The following is a 26,366-nucleotide window of genomic DNA, read 5'->3' as shown; positions in this document are numbered from 1 at the left end:
CGGAAGAGGTCTCGACACCTGCTGAGAGGGAAAAGCAGATCGAGGAAGGATCCCGCGAAATCGGTGACGGTCCCGTGGACGTTACGAGATGGCGAGATGGCGACAACTCGATGGACGAAAGCTTTGACGCAACCGTGGCAGTTTCACCTGCCGAAACGAATACGTAGTCGATCGAGCGATTCCCTGCTGCCGGGCGAAACTGCATCGAGGAATTGCGAGATCCGCGGCCATCCTTGAGGATGCCTTGACACGGATAAACCTGTTAAATCATCGCGTTAAGTAACGTCTTAATGAAATGTGAAATGTTACCGTCGATCCTTTCACGCGTTTTGTAACTGCGTTATTGTTTATCGCCGAGATTAAATCGCTTATAAGATTCTTAATCTCTCGATACCTTTTGTAGACTGCAAACGAGATATAACGAGTCTCGTGATGACAATAATAGTAATTGTCGTTCTTCCGAGGGTCCACGAAAAGTTGGTTCAATTATATGTAAGATATCATTTCCAAAGAAATCGCGAATCGGCCATTAGCAGCAAAAACAAATTATAAACCGATCAGTATTTTCTAGAAGCAAATGGAAATGTTATTTTGGGTAAGAAAATTAATTTGCTGGTCCCTATGGGAGATGAAGCGTAGGTTAGGAAAAGCATAAAAGCAGGATCCTTGATGACCAAAACAGAGTCTTTAGAAATTAATTGTGACCAGCACGAGCGTGAGTCGCTTGATGTTGGAAAGAGAGTTAAATTAGAGTGTGTCTTTGTGTGTTTTCGTTTCGTTATCTTGGTGTTCTTTTCCTAAGTTGAATTAATTTTATGAGTTTTGAGTTTGTGTTATTTTGTCAATTTTTGGTGTCTCAAAACCAGTTTTCGCCATTCTACATATATATTTCGTTTATATTAACCTTTTGCACACGAGAGGCGAGTCTCAGTCGCCATTTAATCAAGTTCCAAATATCCATGTTAATTAATATATCAAATCTAAAATTACTCAACGATGCGTGCAATGTCGAGATAAAATAATTCCAAAATAATTACCTTTTCTTTCAGTAATAATGATATATTTATCGACACTACGATTTAATTACGCGATTTCAATTTTGCGCATACTGAGTTATGTTAACACGCAGGTTCTACGTGCTGTTCTGTTCACGCCACGCTTAGCCGTCATGCGGACCCTTCCGGGCCCCACGGACCGGTGAGACCTGAACGGAAAGTCTAACATCGGACCCTAGGGACCGGTGTGGCGTTTAACGTGTTAAATATAATTGGAGTATAATTCAATTCGTCTTACGAGCTGCAGCATGAAACCTCACGACGGTATAAAGAGTTAACGAAGGAGTACAAATGTACTATAGAATCGCGATGAATGTTCGCGAATGGAAAATTCAGGTACTGATAATAATAATTTATAAGAAGCTGAGTGTTCCGAAATTCGCGCCATTTGAATTTTGAATTTTGATTTTTGAGATTTGAATTTTGCGCCATTTCTGCAGTAAAGTGTTGCCAACGGAAAAAAGACAGCGTGACAGCTGACAGTTCAGTGTTATTAAAAATGGAGGGCTACGCGAAAGAACAACGCGTCTTCGTTGTTGAACAAATTTACAATTCTTAATTAACCCTTTGCACTCGACGATCTTTTCGCTACAGAAGAGTAGAAATTCGAAGATTTTCCGCTACAAAGCTGACAATATTTTTTAAAACAGTAAATAAAAATTCGTATAATAATTAACACGTAGAATTATTTCATTTCAATACCTCGCACACTATTACGTTCTTTTGAATTTAATATATCAATTAATATGGATCTTCGAAATTTTAATGACCGAAGATCACCTCTCGAGTGCAAAGAGTTAAAAACCTGTTACCTCTCGCATGAATTTTGGGACACCAAATATAGGGAACTAGAAAATACTCTATTATTTAAAATGACTCTGAATCTCGTCGTCCAAGTGAATTCCCTATTCCAGTTTCCCATTTTAATAACGCAAACGTCGAGGCAAGCTGCGAGCCAATTATATCCGCGGAGCAATTTCTTCTTCCATAAATTCTAAAGAAAATTACTCCTCTGTCTGTGTAATTGTCGGTACAACGAGATGTCACTATCATCCTTGATGGGGTCCGAGGAATATTCAGATATTCGATGAAACAACGATGAAGTAAGAAAATCAGCCTGCGCTCGTGGAGACAACTCGTAGTACGAGTAAATAAATAAAAATGTCGCAAATTTTCGATCGGGCTCGCAAAGAGATAATTTCTACCTTGTCTGGACTCGGTCCTCGCGACTCGACTTTCTCGGTCATTTTAACGGGACGCGTTTTATTATACGTGACGCGTGGAAGGTAGTTCTCGAACTGACATCGACGAAAAGTCACGCCTGGAGAGCACAAGTGCCATTACGGTCGATACACGGTGGTATTATTCGCGTGGTTCCGGGGAGAAGCTCGTTGAACGCTTTCAATCGGGGCTCGAGGTGAAAAATGTCCTGTCAGGTGCAGCGAGCCAGACCCCATAGAGGGTCCTTCGGCACGGCTGCGTGGAGCGCGCAAACAGAGAACGGGGACACGAAATGGGAAAAAAAGAAAGGGGGGAAAAAAGGGGAGAAAGAACGAGAGGAAAACGTTTTGTCAGTGCTGTGTGCACTAAATTGGTCGTGAGATCGATGGCACCGGATATGGTAGAAAGTCTAATTAAAAATAAAGGATTTTAACGAACGAGCGAACGAATGGCTTTAAACCCATAACGATTCGATAAGGCTCGAAGACTATAATTAAATTCAAGTTTCTTGAACGCGATGAAATTTCAGATTCGAATTACGCGTGGATGTGGCGTTTAACGGTCCTGTAATTAAATTAGTCGCAGATAGAATTCGAACAAGGTTGCAAGGCGAGAAAGTAAACGTGATTAATGATGGAGGAAGCCCGAAGGAAATGGTAGGAGATAAGAGCCGGGAAAAACGTATCGATTTGTGATAACTGCGAGAAACGTACTCCCATGGGTACGTTAAACTAGAACAGTGCAATAACCGCTTTCATGGAACGAATACATTATACAAGGCCGTTTACACAGGTGTATCGCCGCATACCGTGTTGACCGAAAGTAGGAATTTTTCAGCAGCGATTCCAAAAGCGGCAATTCTTATCCCGGCATAATAGATTGCATAAGGAAACATCGGCTTTCTAACCGTTATATAAACGCAAAGCGTGCAACGTTGTGCTCGTTGGCCGCCATTAATCTTCCATTCCGTCGAATTTTTCGATCAACATCAAAAGCTGCGTGATTTACGCTCGCGTGTGACTCCTCCTATTATCTCGAATAGAGACGGACATGGCGTAAAGGACAAAAGCATAATGCGTTCTTCCATCTGCACAAAGCCAGCAATGAATCATGGTAGCTCGTGAATCGGCCAATCGATTCGCAGGCTTCTCTCTAATTTCACGGTTTATCGTGGAGCACGTAGCGACAGAAGGGATGTGGAAGGAAAAGGGCAATAGTCGGTGAAAATCCTGCGGGGCCATTCGTTCACGAGTACTGTCTGGCTTATTCGACCCCCATCGTGGCTTACGCCTATATATACGGGCCGTAACTACGCGAATCGGGGAAAACTACGAGGGTGGCACAGTTTCGGTGGGAGTTTACGAGAAGGGTGAACGGCAGCCTGCCCCGTGGCACTAAACGCTTAACCGCTCCACCGTATTTCCCAGAATGGATCCTAAGATTCTATCTTCTTTACGAGCAACATCCCTACCCAGTGTGCAACATCATCGCCGCGAAATGGTCGCTGACAATTCGCGCGACTCGAGTTTCACGGTGTGGGAAAGACAAGTATATCGACCAAAAAGGACACGGCGCTTCGGGGGAAACCGGGATTGATTTCTCATAAATTTCGCGAACGTAATATCGTTACAAGCGTTATTATATCCGATCAGATATGCACTCGACTATCTGATCGTGTAATTAAAGTCGAGGTGTATTAATGGTTTTTCTAATAGCTGTCAAGTTGAGCAACTAGTTCTATGACTGAGACGTAATTGTCGAAGGAATAAAACGAACCCCGTTGCACGATTACCCGCGACGGATATTTACGGGGAATGTAACAGAGCTTTGGAATGCTTTCAGAGCTTCTTGGAGGCGAACTCCAAATGCTGGTGGAACGCAGCCTTGGTGGACGCAACCCGACAACTCAGGTACAAGGGTCACGTGTCACCTGGCGTGCTGATGGTCGGTGGACCACCCTGTGCCCTCGAGGTCTTGAGGGCAGCCTGGGCTCGGAATGTCCTACGACCGCCGGCCGATCACGCGATAACTTGCCTCGGTAAGTACCTTGCACTTTTACGACCGTCCAGTTTCTCAAACGAAGTTGTTACGTTCGTGAACGAGACCTGTTCCATCCACGGCGATTAATCACACAACGATGTATTTCGAATGCTAATGAAACTCGGATCGGACGCATCGGCGACACGCGTCGATCGTATCGCGCGCCGAGAGGGCATCCGTCGGATCGGCGCGGCTGAAACAGAGACGCGAACAGCCGCGGCAATAAACGGAATTGTTATGCCACGCGGTTGTATCTCGCGTGGTTAGGGGGAAGCGGATGATAATGCAAATTGAACGTGGCGTTAAGTTCTCGCGCGCGGACGAATGCTCGCGCGGTGGATCGCGCGTCGGTATACGTTTAAATCGCGGAGGGCTGCGTATCTCGCCGGCTTTATCTTTACGCAACCTCGGCTCTCGCATTATCGGCGCCGCTTTACCGCGTTCCTTTGTGCGAGCATTCGAGTTCCAAGGGAGCCAGCCCCGCGTATTCCATGCTCTTACGCGCTACCACGTGCTACTAACTATCGTTAGCTGTCGTCGTTCCGCGTGTCGCGGCTAAACGCCTCTACGAAACTCGTTTCCACCGGCGCAGTAGAACAGGAACACGAACCGATACCGTCGATACGCTGTATCGGATACACCGCGTGCCGTTGTCGCGCCTTTTTTCCTCTCCTACGCATTTTTTCCCCGCCACGCGCGTGTTATTCATCGATGCGCTTTCCACCTTCCCTTTTTCATTCCGCACAGCCACACACCACCATCGCCATTTTTTCCGTTCCCGTGTCTATATACATACACCTACGCACCACTACGCCGCATACCAAACGTATGCTAATGCGCCTAAGTTGCAAGCCGCATTGGCGTAACGGCGCAATTAATAACGCCGCGGTCACAGAAGGACGCGGAGGATCGGAGTCGCCTCCCCGACCGGTCGGCGGATCACCTGCGAGGATCGTCCGATTTTCGAGCCGACCATCTCGCGACTTCGCGCCTACGATCCGGGATAATCCCGGCCGGTGAACGCCTCCCTCGCAGCTCTAGAATTCGCGTGCCGATGGGGGCCCGATCGCGTAAAAATGTCGCAGCCGACTCGAAACGCTTGCGAAATGTCGCAGTTTTATAGCGCGCGTCACCGCGTGCTCGCGGACAGTTATCAAAATACCTATAAAATACGACTTTCGCGTCTCCCCGTGCCCCATGAAACTCGAGCCTATCGTAACGGTAACGCTTGGAGGAGTCGCCGAGTCATCCGATTCTACGCTTTATCCAGCACTTTGCTTGGCTAAGATTTCCGCTTTATCAGCGGGATTTTACCAGCCGCCGGCTGATAAACGCGCTCAAACACGCAGCGGGGTGCACCGTGCTCTCGGTTGCACGCGCCTATGCGCGTCCCGAGCGCGATTCTCCGCTCCAGCGGTGTGTCTCCTTGTAAAAAGCCAACGATAGCCTGCTACGTTCTACGTCGTTTATCTGCCCGGATTATAGAGCATCCGTGGTATCTGGGGGCCGCTTTCCTTATACGCGCTCGCTTTTCTTCCTCTATCCTCTCTCCTCGCGCGTTCCGCCGATCTTTCCCTCCTCCGTATCTCTCGTGCCTCATTTCCCTCCTTTCTTTTCTCTTTTCTTTTCCTTCCCTGCCTTTTTCCCCCTTTTCCCTTCCCGCAGGCCAGCTTTTATGCCTAAGACGCTTGTATACACCTACACACGGCTATCTCGCGTATCGGGCTTATGCTAATGTATATGCATTCCAACATGCCCGGACACGGACATATAATTAACGATACCTTGTTCTCGCGGTTACTTTTTTTTTTCACGAGCACCTTTACAAAACTATTCCTACATTGTTCCCGGTCTCGTTCGTTACCGCGTTCCCGCCGCTAATATCGCCGACCATCCGCGGTTCCCGGTTCCTCTTCGTACCCCATTGTCAGACGATAGTAGCTCCTTCCAGGCAACATCCGAATCGATCCCGAGTCGTTTAACGGTGTAATATTCCAAGGTGTTCCGTGCCAAGGATCTGCGTGAACTGTCGTACAAATTTTCAAAATCTTCGGAATCTTGCAGGACTCGTGAACCGCGGAAGTGCCGCGTTTCTCGAAGCTACTCGGCGAGCAGGAAGATGGCGACGGAACGTAGGAACGGGGGGCACTCGTGGAGTTTATCGAAAAAGTGATCTGAAAAAGCGGCCATTGAGCAACGCGGCATTATCGCTGATCATTAAAGAGGCACCGATGGTAATGTAAATGAGCCGTGGCGCGAAGTTCCCGCCTTCCACGCGAGGCAGATCCGTGCCAACGGCAGCGGGAGTGCTTAAATCGCGGAGTTACCTTATCTCGCGTGCCTTATCTTTACGCGGCTACGGTTCTCGCTTTATCGATACCAGTTTACCAGCGCCGCGGATAGACGAGCCTGCCCTCGCAACAGGGACACGCGTCGAGTTTGCACGCGCGTTCCAACAGCAGCTGCAACGGCAGCTCTCGTTTATTAACGATCCTTCCCGCTGCAACCGCGGGAAATCGTTCGCCGATACCCCGGTCTACCGGTTAACTGCCACACACCGACGATCCACCGTGTCTCCTCTTTCGTCCAGTGTTCGTTCATTCGCCGATCCCTTTCTTCGTTCATCGTTCCATCCTACTTTTCCGTCGCCTCGTTTGCATACTGCCTGCTCCGAATCCAACGCTCCTATCTCCGTCGCGATATCTCCACGCGAACAATAACGACTTTTTGGCGACTTTTTACCGACTTTTCAGCGACTTTTTCCCTCTCCAATTCGCTCTCCATCCACCGACCACCCCCCTTCCCACCCCCTCGCCATTCTTTTCTACTCTCTTTCCATTTTTTTACACTCCGCCCGCGCGTATCTACACACGCCTACGCGCGACTATCTCGCATACCAGGCTTATGCTAATGCACGCGCATATCCACGCTCACTGGCGTAGGAGCACGCTTATTATTATACCCAGCACCGTGTGACCTTATTTTTACGAGGCTGTTACGCGAAATTACGACTCCACGCTTTCCTCCTCCACCCCTTTTCTCTTTCAGCCGTCTCCAGTTTTTCCGCCTCTATACGCTCGCTTCTCTGCCTCTTCTCCCCGGTCTTCTCCGAAAACTAAGAGGATTCGTTTGGAAGACCGCCAACGGCGCAACCGAGCAAATCTCTCGGACGATCAACCGCGTACCCCGAGGGCACCGGTCGCTCCGGCGCGAGAGGTTCGTAGGATCTTAAGGATGCGGCACCACGCGAGAGGGGTACGCGAGGGTAGGAGCATTCTTCTCCATTCTTTCAACCACGTTCTCGCCGCGCTTACGCGACCAGTGGAAACGCGAGTTACGTTAATGTCTCGCGATAAATTCCCGATTTCTCTGCCGCTGCAACCGCGAAAGCATAATCGGTTTGTCGTCTACTTCGTGGATGGCTGATCCGATCTCTCTGTTTCCCTTCTTTCCGGCTGTTTCTTGACCGTGACACCGCGAGACAGACGCATAAACGGATGATACTGTAGTCGCATGCCTCTTGCTCGGTCACTATCGACGATACGCGTTACGAGCCCGTGCTAACTACGAATTGTCTACGCAATTTGCGAGTCGTATAGACCGGCCTCCAAGCTCGTTGCAGAAATTGCGTTTTATAGGAACGAGAACACTCGACATTCCTCGAGCCCTTATCTCGCGAGACTATCTTTCTGCTGAGCGAACAAGGCGGCTGTGTCGGTGGACGTCGCGGAGGGATGACTCGCTGAATCGTACATGAGAATCGACCTGAGAGTGGAGAGCTTTCGAAAATAATTTGCGGTCCGTGAAAAAGGTCTATATTTGGTAGCCACTTCTTTTGCACGGAAAGGTTCGAAAAAGTACCAGTACGTGTAACGTGTACACCACGTTATCGGCAATTCTGGGACAAAAGCATTACGACGTGCGTGGCACGTTTTGACAGCGCGAGTGGTTACGCGATCGTCACAATGATCGTTTAAGAATTGTTCCCGATATCGGTTTCAGATTTGAAATATATATGTTACGAATTTCTCATATCCACCCTGTACTCGGTCTAGTAACAAGAGCGAACTGTAATTCCTGGAAAATATTATAGTAATTCAGAGCCTTCGAGAATATTCGATTAGGGACTCCAACTTACGGAATAGTAATTCAGGACCTACTAGAATTTTCGGGCAAAGAACAATCGCGGCTGTTCCCTATAAAAAGGATCGTCTTCCGTCTAAATTGAGAGAATTGAGTTGACAGTGTTCAGCTAGGGTTAATCTAATTCTACGTCATATATATTTGAAATCTTTCAGCTATCCAGCAATGGAACACACAGAAGAGGAGGTCTAAGTGCCATCTGTAAGAATATGTTTATCACACGTATATAGGTGTACAGTCAGAACTGTCCTGCCTGCTTAGGGCCAGACAGGTCACAGGCGTCTCCAGAAAATAAGAGACCAAAAGACCTGGCAACACAAAAGACAAATAAGGGAAAGAAGGAATCACCCCCCACATAGCTAGGAATTTTATTTTTAACCTTTAGTTACTTCGACGCAATATAATGCATTCACGTAGCTGTTGGTACAGAATCTATCGTTACAGATCGTAACAATGAAACTCGTAACAATCGTTAATTCCTGTTTCCCAAGAAATTTTCTGGAATCGACTGATACAGGACGATCCACCACAATGAAAATTCGGATGCCACGAAGAGAAATTCAAGCTCGCGGATAATTTCATCGCACAGCGCAGTGATTATGCTCTTCCGACGCTTGGTCTTTTTGCCATTCCACCGGCTCCTAGCGTAAAAGGTTAAGACTGCACGGCTTTTGTGCTACCCTCGCGCGTTCGCGCGAAATTTGCACGTTAAACGAGAAGAATCCACTGTCGGAGAGCTACCCGGTGATTCGCGGCACGCAAGCAGCCTAGCAAGGCTAACCTCTTTTCCGGCCAGCAACTTTACAAGTCTCGCTGGCTGCGCAAAGGCCGTTCAATCATAAAAGCGTCAACATTGTCCGGCGCGTTCGATCATTGCGAGCCGCAGCCGCGCGTACCGATAACCGTCCGATAAATAACCCCTGGCCGCCCTGCCAGGACCGAGTTATACGAACCTGTCCTGTCAAAGCCGTACGTACGAGAACGAGGCAATTGTAGCCCACGTCCCGGCCTGTCCCGACCCTCCTCACGTTCTCCGCCAGCGAAAAGGCACCTCGGATCATGCGCGCCAGCTCTAGAAACTCCGATCTCTCTGCCATCCTTGGCCAGGTATATACCCCGAGCCTTTGTCGCCACGCTAACTCGAAATCCAAAGGCACACACGGTGGACGCGTAGGGTCGAGTGGCGCGATAAATCAGGCTAGCAGCGAGGTTACCTGCATTCCCGCGCAATTGATTAAGCCGCCACGAGGTATCGGATAAACGTACGCGACAAGCGGCGCGTTTCCATGCATAATTTCCACCGGTGCTATATATCGGCCGTTCAGGTGGCCTACCGATAATCCGACTTTGAAGCGACGTATTAAAAGGAACACGGGCTATTAAAGGTCGCCAGCGAACGGCTATTATTCATTGATAAGGCGTGGAAAGATCGCCGCTTGATTTACGAGGACGTTTCACTCGGCCGGCTACTTCCTCCGCTAATTAGGACGTCCACGGTGATCGAGCGTGCACGCTTCACTTTTACCTAACAGTTTACGCAACCGATGCTGTCTGGGTTCCTATTCTTCCCCTTTTTCCTCCCGATTTTCCCTCGTCCCCGATCTTTTTCGCGTAACACCGCGAAGATTCATCGACGAAACCTGTCGCGTTCTTGGAAATCTAATTCCCCCGGTTGCAAGCGGAACTCTCCGTGTGCATGTAATGCATGTGCATTACCTGTCGCGTTCTTGGAAATCTAATTCCCCCGGTTGCAAGCGGAACTCTCCGTGTGCATGTAACCGATGCGCCGTGTATCGGCGTTACCTGGCCAGTCACGTACCCGTGGGTACAAGACCACGACGGTCGTCAACTCGTGAAAGTCGCGGTTCCAACGATTCGTCGTCTTCCTAACGGGGAACGGAGTCGCAAAGAGGGAGGAAAAACGATAATGAGGTTGATAGTTCGAGCCCACTGACGGGATCGTGAGATCCGATCGCCGGAATCGATCGAAATTAACCAATTATTATCGGTTCGCTTCCCTTTCTCGCTCACGGTTCTTTCCCTCGGCTCTTTTTCCCATCGCGGCGCAAAGTCTCGCAATCAAGCTTGTTATTCCGATATCGGAACGATCAATTATCGCTTTTATCGGGTGAAAAGCGTGGCCGGACGGTAATGGACGGTTGCAACACGGTTTTCGTTCCGCGCGTGTCCACCTATACGTGCATACACGCGACAATGAAACACGGCGACAGACACACTTGTACTTTCACGCCCGGCGATCTGGTGGCCCGCCACCCTCTCTCGACCGCTTCCGGAAAGCAGCGGGGAAAACGTGCGATTCGCGAGTTTATCCCCGAGCTGCCGGTATGCCGCGCATTAGCATACGCGACGCCTGTTGGACACCTGGAAAGAAGGTCTCCGTTATCGCGCAACAATGAGCGGCAGAGCACGACTTGGAAAGTGGTTTATGAGTTGTTCCTTCGCGATATCCCGCAGATTGCTCGCAGGATCGGCAAGGCGATTCGCTTCGCTTCGCCACACGCCAGAATTGGCGCATTCCTCCCATAGATATATCGATAGCCGCACGCTTCTCGTACAACGGCGCATGCATTACGCCGATAGATACTCGTTTCGAGGTCCCGGCCACGTGGATCGTTCGAATGAGAATTCCAGTTGCTAATGCGGACAAGTTAATACCTCGGCCAGATAAGGGGGCTCGTTAGACCGGAGATAATTCATATGTCGTGCCGGAAAGAACAACCGCTGCCGTTGGTTACGCCGTGTACGCACGCTTCGTTTTCGAGTCGGATTAACGGACACATCGGTACACGCTGCAATTAGATCCACCCGGGTATTACGTCAGTGAGGGAAATACCACCGGGAATCCCTGCCCGTGACGACGATCACGAGGATCACGAGTCCGAGGTTGTATCGAGCACTTGGACGAAATATGGCCGACTCGAGTCAATGTCCGCGATGGAACCGTGGAGACGAATATTGGGAAACATCGGAGAATCCATCGAAAATTTTCAGCCGATGAACGGAAAACCGGTCTCTGTTATCTATTTCATTCCATTTCTGCACGTACGTCCCAGTACTACCGCGAGCTCTGCGCTAATTTGCCAGATGTTAAGAGTCTTAATTGAATATTAAATCGAAGAGCAGTAATTCGACGAAGTTAACACGGAGAAATCAAACGAAGTACAAGTTTTACCGCGAATTCTAATCTCACGATTAGTCGAACGTTGGATATCTGGAATACTTTCGAATAATCGCGTCGATGATTAGACCGGCTCAGAGACTATCGGTATTTTTCTAATTAAAATTGCCGATGAAAAACGCGAGTCTATCCGATGGAACGTAATCGCGTTAAAACCAGACTCGACACAGCCAACGATTACCTCTGTCTACCCTAATCAAAACGGAGAAACGCCCCGCGTGGTCCGAGTACTCGACGCGTCTAACCCGAGCGTCGGCAGACAAATGACCTCGAGCCAAGTGCCGCGCGCCCTTATATAGACGCGACGGCGACGGTCTGAACTATCAGACGCCCCACTACTCGCGTTACCGGCGCGGAAACGTATTTTTTTTCACTGGTAATAGTTGGCGATACGTTAATTATCATGATTTGACGAGTAACCGCGTGGTTTCGCAATGACAAGAGAGCTTGCATCTCTGTAATAACGGATCGACTGCCACACCAGTTCGACTCCATTCCTAAACACCGGGTTTAATCTACGTCCGACGCGCAGAGTTAAAGCAACGATCGAAGAAAGGCGTAATTCTTCGTCAATAAACGTACGTATATATACATATACGCATAACCTGTTAGACAGGCCTGGCACGCAATCAACGTGTTCTCAAAATTTAAACCCGATCCGAATGTGTATCGCGTTCCAGCGTTGGGCTTGGCGGGCCGATTAATCGATTACACGTGGAAAACAGCCCGAAGGAATAAATAAACCCTAGGAAAACGGTCGGCGTGCAACGCGCGCGCTGGTGTTTCACGCATACGTACGCGTTCGCGAACCGGCGCGTTCACAATGCGCCAAGTTATGCGAGCTGGAGGCCGTGGATCACTCGCGATCAGCGTGTATCAAATCGTTTCTAGCCGCGTATTTATTTGTTCTGCCACTCTCGAGCGGGGCCCCGTGGGACGCTCATGTAAATTGCCATTAGTACGAGCAACGCTGCTTACCCGCAAGACTCTCGGGGCTGGTTCTCGCAGCCACGCAGCCGAGAGAGGCTGGAGAACAGGTCCCACGGTTCTCCCCCTGTCCGATTCTTCCGCCGGCACACACCGGCGTGCACGAATAAAATAACAGAGAGTCGCGCAAGTAGCTATCTATTTGCCGCGGTGTAAATGTTTATGAGCCCATCAGGCTGTGGCCCATGGCGTTTTCGAGTGACAACTTCCTGCCGAGTGGCAGCTGCTTTCTCACCATCTCCCAACGGTGACAATTGAACCGATCACGGCGGGATGGAAACGCGCGTATACGTCTCGCTATCAGCCTCCCGGTGGATCCTTTCTTACGATAATGGTCCCCGGCGATGATTACGATAATAGAATGTAACGTTACCAACGCATCTCGCGCTTCGGTATGCGCGCGTCCACGTCTCTACGACGCCATATACGACCGCTCGGTTTCGCAACAGCGGCGCGGCACACACACGGTTACCGTTACGAATAAATAGAGGAAGCGGCAGATTCTACCGAGTAATTTCATTTACAACCATAGCCGTTCGGCTCGACGTTGGTGGTATATTTTTCTTCTTTTACGCGTTGCATCGGGAGCAAACGACATTAGGCATTAACGCTCCCCCTCGCCCCCTTTCTGCCTGAAAATCTCCACGTCCGTGTACACCTCTGGCAATGCTGTGCCTCGAATCTTCTAATTGAAACGGCTTTATAACTGTACCTCGACGTTACCTATATAATCACCGACCAAGTCGTTCCTATCATTCGCCGCGGAGAAATATCATTTCACCGCGATTTCCGAGCAATCTTCGTTGCATCGATGCCTACTCGGTATATCGGTCGGTACCGATACGAGAGACTGGAACTCGCTGGTATCCGGCGCGCAATAAGTTCCCGATTAAACGATTATTTAAGACCGGTAGCGGGCACGTTTCGTCCTGCCGGCATAACGAACCTGCCAGGCTTAAATCAACATCGAGTTTACCATTGATGCGGCACGCTGAAAGGTATGCGCGATTCGTACGCGAAGGCTGCGCCGGCTAACGGATAATTGCGTCGGCTAATAAATTAATCCCAGATCTCCTTAGGGCACGCCCACGAGAGACGTATAGCATCGTCTAATCGTCTAATGGGTACCTTGCGCGCCGCAGCGATTGATCGGCTTGGGTCAAGGTGTCGGCGTTGCGGGAAAAACCACTCGCGGAGACTGATCGGCTCGACGACGCGAGAAAACGCGAGCTTTAATCGCGTAAGGCTTATTCTTCCGATGATATCGGGCAAATTAGTCCGCTCTAATTGCTCGTACGGACTCGGCGCGCGTAATTCGTTAAAAGGTAATTGCCGGCCTGTCGGTTCGACCAGCCGACCGACCCGTCCAGCATCGCGAAGATGCAAGAATACGCGACTCGACTCTATCCCTGGAAAATTTTATTTTCCACCGCGATTTATATGCGCGCCGCGCGACTCGTCCCGCGAAACGAGGGTAACGCTCGTTGCCACGATCTAATTTAAGGCCCCGCCGAGTTTCTCACCCCGCAATTTGGATTAATAACGAACGCAAAGCAGCTTCTCCCTCGCCGACACCGACGCCCGCGTTCTCTCACGCGTTGTTTGCGCGCCGACGATGACGCCCAGCCGCAGCAGCTTTATTCGATTATCCTTCGCCAGGGGGATAACGCGTGAGCCGTGCAACGAACTTACAGACGCAACATGGCCGGTCGAAAAAGCCGCGTACGAGCGAGTGTACTCTCGCACTCGTGCTTTCTTTCAGCCCACGATTTATTCGGTGCATGTCGAGGCCGATAAAGCGACTCGAACGAGCCACGCGTTTCGTATATTTTAAGCGTGTCCATGGCGAATAAAACTCGCGCGTTACGTCCCGTTCGCTCGAACAACTTGCGCGCGAGTAGGAGATATATTTATTTGTCAGCGGCGAGATTTTCTCGTCGGAATATATCAGCGACCCCGTGCACGTAGACACGCGCGGTTCGTATGGTTTATCGCGACGCTAGATCCGAATACACACGGCATCGCGAGCAAGTTGACACCTAATCAACCGGGGCCAGGATCAAACGACGTGAAATACAATCCCCGGTAAGGTATAAATCGCAATCAGCGTTCCTCGAACGTCGCGAATCTCGGCCCACGGAGACGACTTAAGGTCCGCTGGAGCGGAGAGGCGCGCGATACGCGGGGTGCACGCGGAGGGAGCCGAGGATCCGCGAAAATCCGTACCCGGCGGGAATCGCGGGGATCTAGAGGATACCGAAGGATCGATCGGATACGATCGGGTGGCCGGTAACGATGTTCGACGCGCGGAGAAAACGAGTGGAAAATTACAGTGCAGAGGAGCCGCGGTTCGGCCAGCGAGAAAAAGGAAGAGGCATTCTGTCTGCGAAAGGGAAACTCTCGGTTATCCGAGGAACATCGCGTGGTTCGACTCGGCAAAACTACGTTCGAATAAGCTTTCGTGCTCCTCCGAGCGTGATGATGCGGCCTGGTGTCGCGGTAAAAACTTGTTCCCCGGGGACGAAAAAGGGGGGAAAAAGGAACTTTTCGACCACCAAGACGAGAAACCGCGGTTGAACCTTTATTTCGGACAGTGGTCGAGACGAAGCAGGAGGAAAAACGTGGAATGTGGGAATGAGAGATGGACAGAGAGAGAGAGATTCGAATGCGCAGCGGTTTCATCTCGCGAGGCAAGCACGCGCCCAATTATTTTCCTGCGCGCGAGTTTTCACCCGATTGTTTATCGCGCAACTACCGTAACAGATTTGTAATAAATGGGCCTTTTACTTTTACCGCGTTAGACACGTAAATATAGGAACAGGCAGGACAGAAATCCGGCCACGTCGCTGTGGAGTAAGCTTAATAAGAAGAGAAGGATAAGGTCTCGTTTGTCTGGAGGAACATGATGCAAAGAGTGCTGGTTTATCTTATACCAGTATAACAACGTCCGTTTACTTTCGAGACCACGTTGACCGTTATCGTGGCATCTTAACGAGAATCGGCAATCTTCGCAGAGTGTCGTGCATAGACGGCCTTGTGGTCTTGGCGTGCCAGCACGGTACAGGGTGTCTGCGAATTTTCTGCGTTTTCTCCCATATCGCGAGCTGATATTCCCTAGATGTTCCTAGTTGTTCCTGGATTTTTGCTTTTCGCGCGAAATGTCTGGATAGGGGGCCGATCAAGGTCGTAGACCTTGCGTTCCGTAACGTTTAACTCGTTTGTCATTTCGTCGGTTGTAAATTTTCTTAAATTGTCATTCGCTCGGAAAAATGTCTCGGAGATATTAAATTCTCGATGATCCTGTTTTCTGAACGTTATTCGGATCGTACTTCTCTACGGAGAAGTTCGCGAGTAAGATCATAATTTATGCAAACATCCAGATAAATGCCACGAGTTTTCGAACGCATAATCGACTGCCAGTTAACATGAATTATAGTAGAAAGCCGCACGATGTTCGGAATCGAAGGAACGAAACGAACCGCTTGATTTTGCGTCATAAACGACACCCAGTATACCGGATGGCTGGCTAGCAGCACGTAAAACGTTTGCGTATTTAAACGAAACGGAGTGGATGAAAAGCACGGGAAGATCTATGCACCGATTCAGGTTTCCAGCGGATTCGTAATTGGAGAGAGTGAAAGTGCACTTTCAAAAGGTACGACCCGATATTCATACAAATTTTCCAAAACAGTACCCTCGTTAACGGTGCTCTGATTGTCGGCAATCACGTCCACGTATCGAGCGTGCACCGTGGAACGAACAGGAACAATACGAGTTACGAATCCCACCTATACTCTCGAGACGCGAAAACACCGCTTTCCACCGTCGAGTCGAACCAATTATTCCCATGACGCAACGCGCAACGTCTGTTCATCCATTAAAACTTTTCGATTCGACCACGCGAACTTTATATAGACCCCTTCGGCACAGACACACGCAGTCCGACAACTGCCAACCGTAATTGGTCCCAATCACGGTACCGAAGACCGAAGATTAAATCTTTCACCTGCCTCTAAGAAACCCATAAAACACAATTTCTCTCGATCCAAAAGACTCGCACGAAAGGCTGGGAATCCGCACCGAAGACATCCAAGGGGTTACGAAACACCAAACCTCTGACGAACCCGCGAAACACTATCTACGAATCGTCAAAGCCCAAAGTATCGATAGATCACGCGACTATCCGACATGTCACCGTATCCATGGAAAATTAAACTTTCAGGCACCCCTGACAAACCCATTCCATGCAAAAGCTAAAAATTCGCGAAGATCAGAGAAAGAGAGAAACTTGACGAAGAAATTTTTGCAAAACACGACTTATATACGAATCGTCAAAGCTAAAGAGTATCAATAGACCACGCGACCATGTGACATGTCACAGTAGTCATGGAGAATTAAACTTACAAGCACCCCTGACAAACCCGTCGCATCCAAAAGCTAAAAATTCGCGAAGATCAGAGAAAGAGAGAAACTTGACGACGAAATTTTTGCAAAACACGACTTATATACGAATCGTCAAAGCCAAAGCACCGATAGACCCACGCGACCATGTGACATGTCACCGTAGCCATGGAAAATTAAACTTTCAAGCACCCCTGACAAACCCCTCGCACGCAGAAGCTAAAAATTCGCGAATCACCTGAAGATCAGAGCAAGAGAAAGAGTTGGCCAAGAAATTTTAGCGAAACATGCTCCATCTACGAATCGTCAAAGCCAAAGCACCGATAGACCCACGCGACCATGTGACATGTCACAACAGTAGCTATGGAAAATTAAACTTTCAAGCACCCCTGACAAACCCCTCGCCTGCAGAAGCTAAAAATTCGCGAATCACCTGAAGATCAGAGCAAGAGAAAGAGTTGGCCAAGAAATTTTAGCGAAACATGCTCCATCTACGAATCGTCAAAGCCAAAGCACCGATAGACCCACGCGACCATGTGACATGTCACCGTAGTCATGAAAAATTAAACTTTCAAGCACCCTTGACAAACCCCTCGCCTGCAGAAGCTAAAAATTCGCGAATCACCTGAAGATCAGAGCAAGAGAAAGAGTTGGCCAAGAAATTTTAGCGAAACATGCTCCATCTACGAATCGTCAATGCCAAAGCACCGATAGACCCACGCGACCATGTGACATGTCACCGTAGCCATGCAAGATCAAACTTTCTTGTACCTCTGACAAAACCCTCGCACGCATAAGCTAAAAATTCGCGAATCACCTGAAGATCAGAGAAAGAGAAAGACCTGGCGAAGAAATTTGAGCGAAACACGCGTTAAGGGTTGGCACTTGATCGGAGGAAACATATTTCTCATTGGAGGAGGCACGAGGAGAAAGACGCGTAGCCGGAACGATCCAATTCCCATGGGTACTCGCACGTGTAGTACACACATAGACGGGGATTCTGCACGACTTTGCAGAGCAATGGATATTTGTTATTCATAAGCCTGCCAGTATAACTTCTGGCCGGCTTCTCGTTTACCGATACTGACCTGCACCACCCGAGGCGTTACTCGCGCACTCCCATTTAGATCCTGGATCCGCGATTCGTATCTTCGCGGCGTCGTCCTCTTCGTCCTCATCGTCCTGGGACGGGTTTCTAAATTCGACGCGTCACGCGCGCGTGAAACGTTAGTCAGCCTCGTTATTCGAGCAGAGGAGAAGCGAGGGAGGAAAAAAGGGGACGCTGCCGATAAATCGTTCCAACCTGGCTTCCTTTTTGCACGACTTTGCGCCGAAACACGTCCGCGAATGTAGGCTAACGGTTTGGCGCGGCTCCAGCCCGAGAATCGGAAGGGAACGCGTTTAATTTTCATCCTCCAACCGGTGATTCGCGTCCAATAGCGTTTCGTCCCATCGAACGGAATAATTGCGTCCCTCTTGCAACGATTTCACAGACGTCGCACCGTTCCCGATCCGCGAGTCCGACCTCTAATGGGTATTCGTGGATACACGCTGGAAATTCGATTGGACCACGTCTCACCGGCCTCGAATAATAATCGAATGGTTACTCGCGTGTGGGGTAGCTCTCGGAGCGGAATTTTCGGTGGAAACGCGGATTCGAACGCGATGAAACGATACCTACGTGGGCAGACGGGGAAAAATGCCGGCGAACGTTTTAATCTCGGTGGTCGATCGTGCTTGTAAAACAATATTCCGTTTCTCTAATGTATTTCATTGTCCCGTAAGAGATCCTCGAGCTCGCATCAGAGCTGCTTGTCACCGGGCATGAAACAATGTCCGATCGAGTATAAAGATTTAATCGCGAATTCACAATTGCCTTCGACTCGTCTCCGCGCCATCGATTCACGGCTGCTCGTATATCAACGGGAAATCTGCTTCGTGCATCTTCCAGATCTTCGCTCGTCTTCGCCAATTTTATTACTTTAAACGCCTGTACGATAATGCCGATAAAGTATCTGCATTTCACCCGGCTCCTCGATATACGATAATTTACCAATTTCTCCTCGCATTGTGCGTTACGTTACTTTTATCGGTCGGGCTAAGCACGTCGAACCGTGATGCATCGCGATTTTACCAGATTACGGTGAATGAATCCAAAGGGGGTGCGATTAAAGATCCTGAATTGGATCGAGGGACTCGCTTCGTTACGTTATCATACGTGTTTAACCCTTTGACTATGGCAGACTTTGGAATGCAACAGTCGTACCATACGATAAGAATCCATTAGCGATGTACACCGAGAATGGTGAAACTTTTCTTTTAATTTTTAGGTGTGCATATCTGAGAAATTATTGCATATTTGGCTAATAGTCAAAAGGCTATATTCCACTAGATTGAAATTACAGAATTTATTCCTTTGTGTTATGCATTACTTCAAATTTGACAGCAGAAGAAGCTTTTGGCAGAAGAGTACCTTTGGCAAGATTTCTAAGCGCCTTTAGACACCCTCAGTATCACAAACGCGAGATTTCTAAACCCATAGTAGTCAAAGGGTTAACCCTTTGCACTCGATAATTTTTTGGCTAGAGAAGAGTAGAAATTTAAAGATTCTCTACTAAAAAACTGACGATACTTTTTTGAGCAGTAAATAAAGAATTATATAATAATAGATTTGTAGAATTATTTGACTTCGATACTTCGCACACTTACATTACATTAACACTAGATTTACGGAACCCGTGAATTTGACGGAAGAGTTGCTCCAATTATACGATGGTAACAGATTCAGTTAACTTATATTAAGACTGTTAATATAATATACAATTGTTTTTAAATTGAAGTAATCGTTAGAAAAAAAGCACGTGGTTTCCTTTACCTGTCCGTTTGACAGTTGTCCTTAGAAATAGGTATACAGATAGCGTCCGCAAACCTAGTATTAAATTTGATATATTAATTAATATCGATCTGTCAAATTTTATGAAACGGTGACTGAAGCTCACCTCTCGAGTGCAGTGTTAATACGATACGAACGATTGTTATCCTTACCCCGAGTGCGATTTACGCTCTGCCGCCATTTTCTCGACGAGCTCTCGCCACGAGTATTCTCTCGTTGATCTCTCCATGTCTTTCTTTCAAACTCCCGTATTCCGAGTAAGCAACGTTGACAATAGGAGCACGAACTGCGAAAAAATTGCGCAATTTCTTTGCGGATACGTCTCTGCCAACTTTTACCACGTCGCGTGACGTAAGACGGTAACGTTACGTACACCTAACGGATTAGAAACGCGATCTGGACGCAACAATGGATGCTCAAACGAGACGAGGTTACTTCTTATCGAGCTGGGTATTTTTTCCCGCGAGGATGATATATCGCAGAGAAAATTGGAAAGTGCGAGCACCGATCGGGACTTTCCTTCGTCGAATTCTAAAGCCAGGAAAACTTGCGCGACGCGACGCAAGGTCGCAAAGAAACTTTCCTTGCACCACCGGGCGAACACCTGTTTGCATAGTTGCGTCCTTGAATGTCTGAAGATCGCGAAGAAGTATTCTCGGCGGCACTCGAGGCGCACAGAAGGCAGCGGCCAAGTGGATTTCCATGTCTCGCTTTCACCCGTGTGATGTCCTTTAAATCGAGTGGCTTGTTTCGAGGCAAGAAGGGGGCCGACTGGCCCCGCAGAGGAAAATGAAAAAGAAGAGTATCGCGCGCCGCGACAAAAGGCATTTTTAGCGCCGCTACGCCGCGCGTATACACGCGTCGCCATATTTCGCAATCACTGGCCAGCTTACGCGAAATTCGCGCTTCCAGAAATCCGGTCTAAACTCCCGCGAGAAATCAAAAAGCGCGTTTCGCAAGTCGCCCGTAAGAACGAGTCGTCGAAAACCGTGCCATAAATTACCACGAGCCGCACCGATCCGCTTTTTGCAAACCGCGCTCGACAGGATTTAAAAGAAACGCCGAGAATTCGCGTAACTCGCGGGCCAGACGAAAATAAGTTGACATAAATGCCACGAAGATGTCCAATAAGCATCGACGTCTCACGGTTTTTAACGATTTCGAAGCTGACAGCGAGAGGGAGAGGAATATTAGCATTTCTTAGAATCTAGGGAGACATGTCTCTCGAAATTGGGTTACCCGAGATAGACCAGTTGAATTCTCAGAAAATTCCCAGAGTCTCGTGGAACTTGATGACAGATTTGACGATGTACGAATTGGCGTGAAAAGTCATAGAGAATTCGAAACGCTGTCGTTGACAATACACACTCGAGATAATTCGTCAAGTGACACCAGGCGGAGTGTCACCAAGGGGGTGCGCTAACCTACGCATAGAGGCCACGAGGATGTCCATTAGGTATCGACGTCTCACGATTTTTAACGATTTCGAAGCTGACAGCAAAACGGAGAGGAATATTAACATTTCTTAGAATCTAGAGAGAGACATGTCTCTCGAAATTGGGTTACCCGAGATAGACCAGTTGAATTCTCAGAAAATTCACAGAGTCTCGTGAAACTTGATGACAGATCTGACGATGTACGAATTGACGGGAAAAGTCATAGAGAATTCGAAACGCTGTCGTTGACAAAGCACACTCGAGATAATTCGTCAAGTAACACCAGGCGGAGTGTCACCAAGAGGGTGCGCTAACCTACGCATAGAGGCCACGAGGATGTCCATTAGGTATCGACGTCTCACGATTTTTAACGATTTCGAAGCTGACAGCAAAACGGAGAGGAATATTAACATTTCTTAGAATCTAGAGAGAGACATGTCTCTCGAAATTGGGTTACCCGAGATAGACCAGTTGAATTCTCAGAAAATTCACAGAGTCTCGTGAAACTTGATGACAGATCTGACGATGTACGAATTGACGGGAAAAGTCATAGAGAATTCGCAACGCTATCGTTGACAATACACACTCGAGATAATTCGTCAGGTGTCACCAAGGGGGTGCGCTAACCTGCGCATAGAGGCGTGGCAGAAGGTGGATAAAACGGATGATTCGACCTCGCACAGGCCGTAAGGCCCATTAATGCCATATGTAGGCTAATGTCAAGAAAGCATGACAGGCCGGCGTGAATGCGCGCGATGTGATTGATGACGCGCATCATCGCCCACTCTATAATGTCCAATTTACCACGCGAGACAAATTCACGGCTGGAATTGCTTGTTAACGCGTAATAATCCCGATCGCGCGCAATTCCAATTTGCCGGCAGGTCGCAATCTCGTGGCTGAAATTCGTGTGATAGGTGAAAGCCGCGGAAAAATGGCCGGTGCCCGAATTTTCCTCTGCTCTAGACACCCACCCGGCTAACGAGTACCTTTTTCTCATCCACGCTTTCTACTTGTTCTAGCGTAATAACGGTGACACGATCGATCATCGCGCGCGGCTGTCTCGTTGCGCGACGACAGCGCGAGCGGGCCCCGTCGTCGATAGGCGGACAGAAACTTGAACCTGCCCCGACAACGTCCATTTCACTTTCCGCGATCGGACGATTGAATTCCGTGATGAGAAAAATTATTTCTCCCCGTGGGACCAGCGTCGCCTCGGTTCCTGGTTAACGGCGCTGTCGAGTCGCGACGCGAATTCCGAATGGCCGATAATTGCTGCGCGACTTGGCTCGCACGATTTGCACGTGTCACCGGTAAAATGGCCGGTTAAACGTCGTTTAAATATCGCGTACGAGAAACCGTTCCGTTCGACGGCTCGTCGATGCACACGCTAATACGCTCGGGCAAATTGCGTAAATCGATTACGACACAGCTGGCGAGAGCAGGATGCACGATGCAGCTAGGCGCGATGCTGGAAACCGAGAACCTCTTAAATTCCGTTGAAATCTCGCAACGACACGAGCGCACAGGCCGCCCGTATAAACGGGCAACGATTTTCTAATTAAAACGCGCGTCCACGCGATCCGATCACTCATGCTGGCGCCTTTAACGCGCTCGTAACAAAGTTGAGAACGCGGGTTACACGGGCAGAGATATATCGTTGGCACGCGTTTACACGCGGAATACGAAGCCGGTTATTAATATCGCGCACAATTCTGTCGTTACTCGCGTTATCCTTGATACATTAACGACGGCAACCGGGGCATAAATTCAGCAACTATCGGCGAACGTGTTTCGCGCGGTTCGCAGGAAACTGCGGCGCGATTGCAAATGAGAAATTCAGCGCGTCTGGCCTGGAAACCACGGGCCCCCCGTACAGCGTCCCTAACTCCGATTGCACGTAATTTACCTTATATAACGTAAGGAGCGTTTGACCTTTTCCATGGTAATTTACGGAAATACTCCGCGGAACATTTCCCTGCGGTACCGCGATAATCCGCTTGCTGGAAAAGTGAAAATAATTCCCCGCCGACGCGACGTCCCGATAAACATGGCCGACCGAAATTGATAAATCGTCGCGAGTAAACCGTTATTCCACGGACTTTCTTCCGCTCCGCGTGGAAGCTTCGTTCATCGAGGCCTCGCGTGCTCGGGAAAAAAGAAGCGGAACGGCGCGGACACGAGAGGAAAAGCTTAAATCCCCGACGCGTTTTACGCGATACGACGTCGAACAGAGAAAGCCGGCAGAGATAAGCCGATACTTTTCATCGCGGAGGACTAATGCGCCTCTTTAGATTCTACGTCTCGTAAAAGACGAGCGAGATAGGTGTGCACACAGGTGGGGAACAGGTTGAGCGATCGGAAAGACCGGAGAAAATGGCGGCCGATAACGATAATGATTTCAATTTACCTACATATTATTTACCGATGGAAACGTACGGCGTATAATGGTAGACGGAAATCGATCGCGGCGTTCCCATCCTGTTGCCGGGCAACTTGAACAAGCTTGTTCCATAAATCATACAATAGCCAGGCCACACATCGCACACCGATCCAGGCGGACCTGCGAAAAGGGTCGAGCCTGGTAATAATTGCAGCGCCGATAGGTGCAATCGGTGGGAAGTAAACGGCGGATCGTCGGATAATTCCGAATTCAATAACTCAAAGCTGACGCGCGCTGTTAAAGTGTATCGCGCTAAAAACGGCAACGATCCTTTCGAGATTGCACAACCCGTTGCCTAAGAAACAATAGCAGTCGGGGCAATAAAACGATCTTAATGACGGGGAGCTCGTTCGAGGATCGTGCCTTGGCACGATGCAATGCTTCATCCGGGCGAAAAAGCTCGCTAATTATCGCTAAAACCGCGTTACCGTGCCCCGATACGAATCCGGGGGAATTTATTGGTGGTTATCTCGAGGGTAGAGCGAGGGCCGATCCCTCCGTGCCACGGTGTGGCTCCGCCATTATCGAAAACGAACGATCGCGATCGGCGGGTGTAAGCCAACAAACAGGCTAAACCTGTTAACTCTTTTCTCTCCCCGACTCGATATCGTATAGAAGTATAAACGCTATTTTTCCACTACCATACTAAAATTCGATGGACCCGTGTACGCAATGGGGGTCGCTGTAAACGCGGTGCGAAATCCGAGTGTCGAACGTGCGGTTCGATCGAAGCAGCGAGGCCTAGAATCGCTGGAAATCGACGTGTCCGGTTATATTTCCACGATACCGGACAATTAGCGGATTAACCGATCTAACCGAATCGCGGACTTGGATATGCGATTAAATCGTATAACTGATTTTGACTCCATTCCGATTTATTAGCCGCTCATTATCAATTATTATGATTTATTTATTAATTACCGCGGTAATGTTAGAGACATCGAGTGATGCAACGTGTACGGTGATTGATGAACATCGCGCGTGCGAGTCGGGATCAGAAATCAATAAGGATTCCAGCGCTGTGCTTGCTTACGTAGCTCATTAAAGAATAGCCGAGTGCGAAAGTACAGCTGAGTACACTAGGCAACCAGGTGTTATTCCAGGTGAACATCGCCGAGGTTCACGGAAGGATGGGTACACCATTTTTCACACGAGTTCTAATTCATTCTGACGCCTTCGAGTCCTACGAGTGTTACACAATTGGACTAAGCGTGTGCATCCCTTGGCCAACCGATGTCTATCTGTTGGACGACGTCCATCTCGTGGTCAGTCGATGGTCACCGGTCGGTCACTTTGCCCAAAATCGATCTTGACGTCCATCTAGACTACTGTCGACGCGTTTCCGAGGGTTCCCTTCCTAATTACTTCCCTGGACTTTGGATGTCTATCCAGAAATGATCTGTCACACCCTGCGAGTTTCTGGGGCGCGCTTTGTGAAACGAAATTGGAGAACCCGTAGACAAATTGCTACGTCTGAGCAAATATCCTCGTATTCTCGAGGGACATGTGCGAACGCGCAAATTCCAAGATGAAATCGAACGAGTGAAATTACTCCGAGTTAAATATCGAGTTGCAGCGATGAATACGGGAGAAAGATCGCGTGTGAATCGGTGTTAGGTTTATATTTTCGCTTGCCCGGCTGGGATCCTCGAACATTTTCTCCACGATTAGACTCTGTCGAAGAATGTACTTAATATTCAGGAACGAGCGAAGAAGGTATCTCGTGGCTGCTAATAAACGTATTTGGCGAACGAGGAGACGCCATTTCCAGCAACGGACTACATCAGATATACATAGGAACCGGCGGCTACGCCCTTATCGGAAAGAGCTAATGGTACCGGTACACGCGGCGCGACCTCAGACGGCGGAATCCAGGCTAGCAGTCGATTCTCATGGCCTCTCTCGTATCCTCGTTCCGGTCGACGAAAAATCGCAAACATCGAGAGATTCGTTTTAATTAAATGACGACCGCTCTATCGTCCCGTTCGAGTCGCGATCATTTTTCGATCCTCGGCTAGAGGGAACCTTTCAGTCGAGCGGCTTAAGTGCCCCGTTGCATAATTGGCCGCGTCGAAAAGCTACCGTGATTCATCGCGGATTAACCCGTTAAGAAGTCGCACGATAAACTCGGCTTTGTAAATTTCGCTCCCACCCTAGCTGTCACGCAATCTAAAAGGCACTTTGCGCTGAACTTTGCTGCACAAAATTATTTCCTTAACCCCGATACATGCTATTAAACAAGCACGCTCGAACATTACGTTTTCATTGGTGCATGCAATTGATTACGGGCCCGCAACGTGCGCGGGCAGAACGGCAACAAGTTGTACATAAATTTGTTAGAGCGTAGACACCTGGCCTGTATCATCGAATCTCCGAGCGACATTTTCATTCCCGCCGCCGCGAATGGGGTTTGAATTGTGCAACTTGGCACGTACCCACCCCATGTGGGAGTGCATAAAAAGTACGAGAAGTAAGCAGCACGGGATCGTAGGAGATAGCTTAAAGTTAAAACGACCCACGCCTTGGCCGGCCATAAATTTTCGTCTGC

The 26,366-nt window shown here is 48.8% G+C and overlaps 1 protein-coding gene across 2 annotated transcripts in view; it reads left to right on the top strand.

Moving 5' to 3' along the window:
• The window catches only part of knockout (Stork-head domain-containing protein knockout), a 126,112-nt gene that overhangs the window by 80,775 nt on the left and 18,971 nt on the right, over positions 1 to 26,366 (top strand). For both annotated transcript variants that reach the window (XM_017897956.1, XM_017897955.1), the window contains exon 3: positions 4,119 to 4,314. In XM_017897956.1, coding sequence (XP_017753445.1) covers positions 4,119 to 4,314 — 196 coding nt within the window. The remainder of the gene's footprint in view (positions 1 to 4,118; positions 4,315 to 26,366) is intronic.

This window comes from Eufriesea mexicana, unplaced genomic scaffold (assembly GCF_001483705.2).
Source record: "Eufriesea mexicana isolate 0111107269 unplaced genomic scaffold, ASM148370v2 scaffold596, whole genome shotgun sequence".
NCBI classification, from domain to species: domain Eukaryota; kingdom Metazoa; phylum Arthropoda; class Insecta; order Hymenoptera; family Apidae; genus Eufriesea; species Eufriesea mexicana.
Note: the sequence above shows the minus strand (reverse complement) of the source record. Positions and strands in the feature narration are given on the sequence as shown.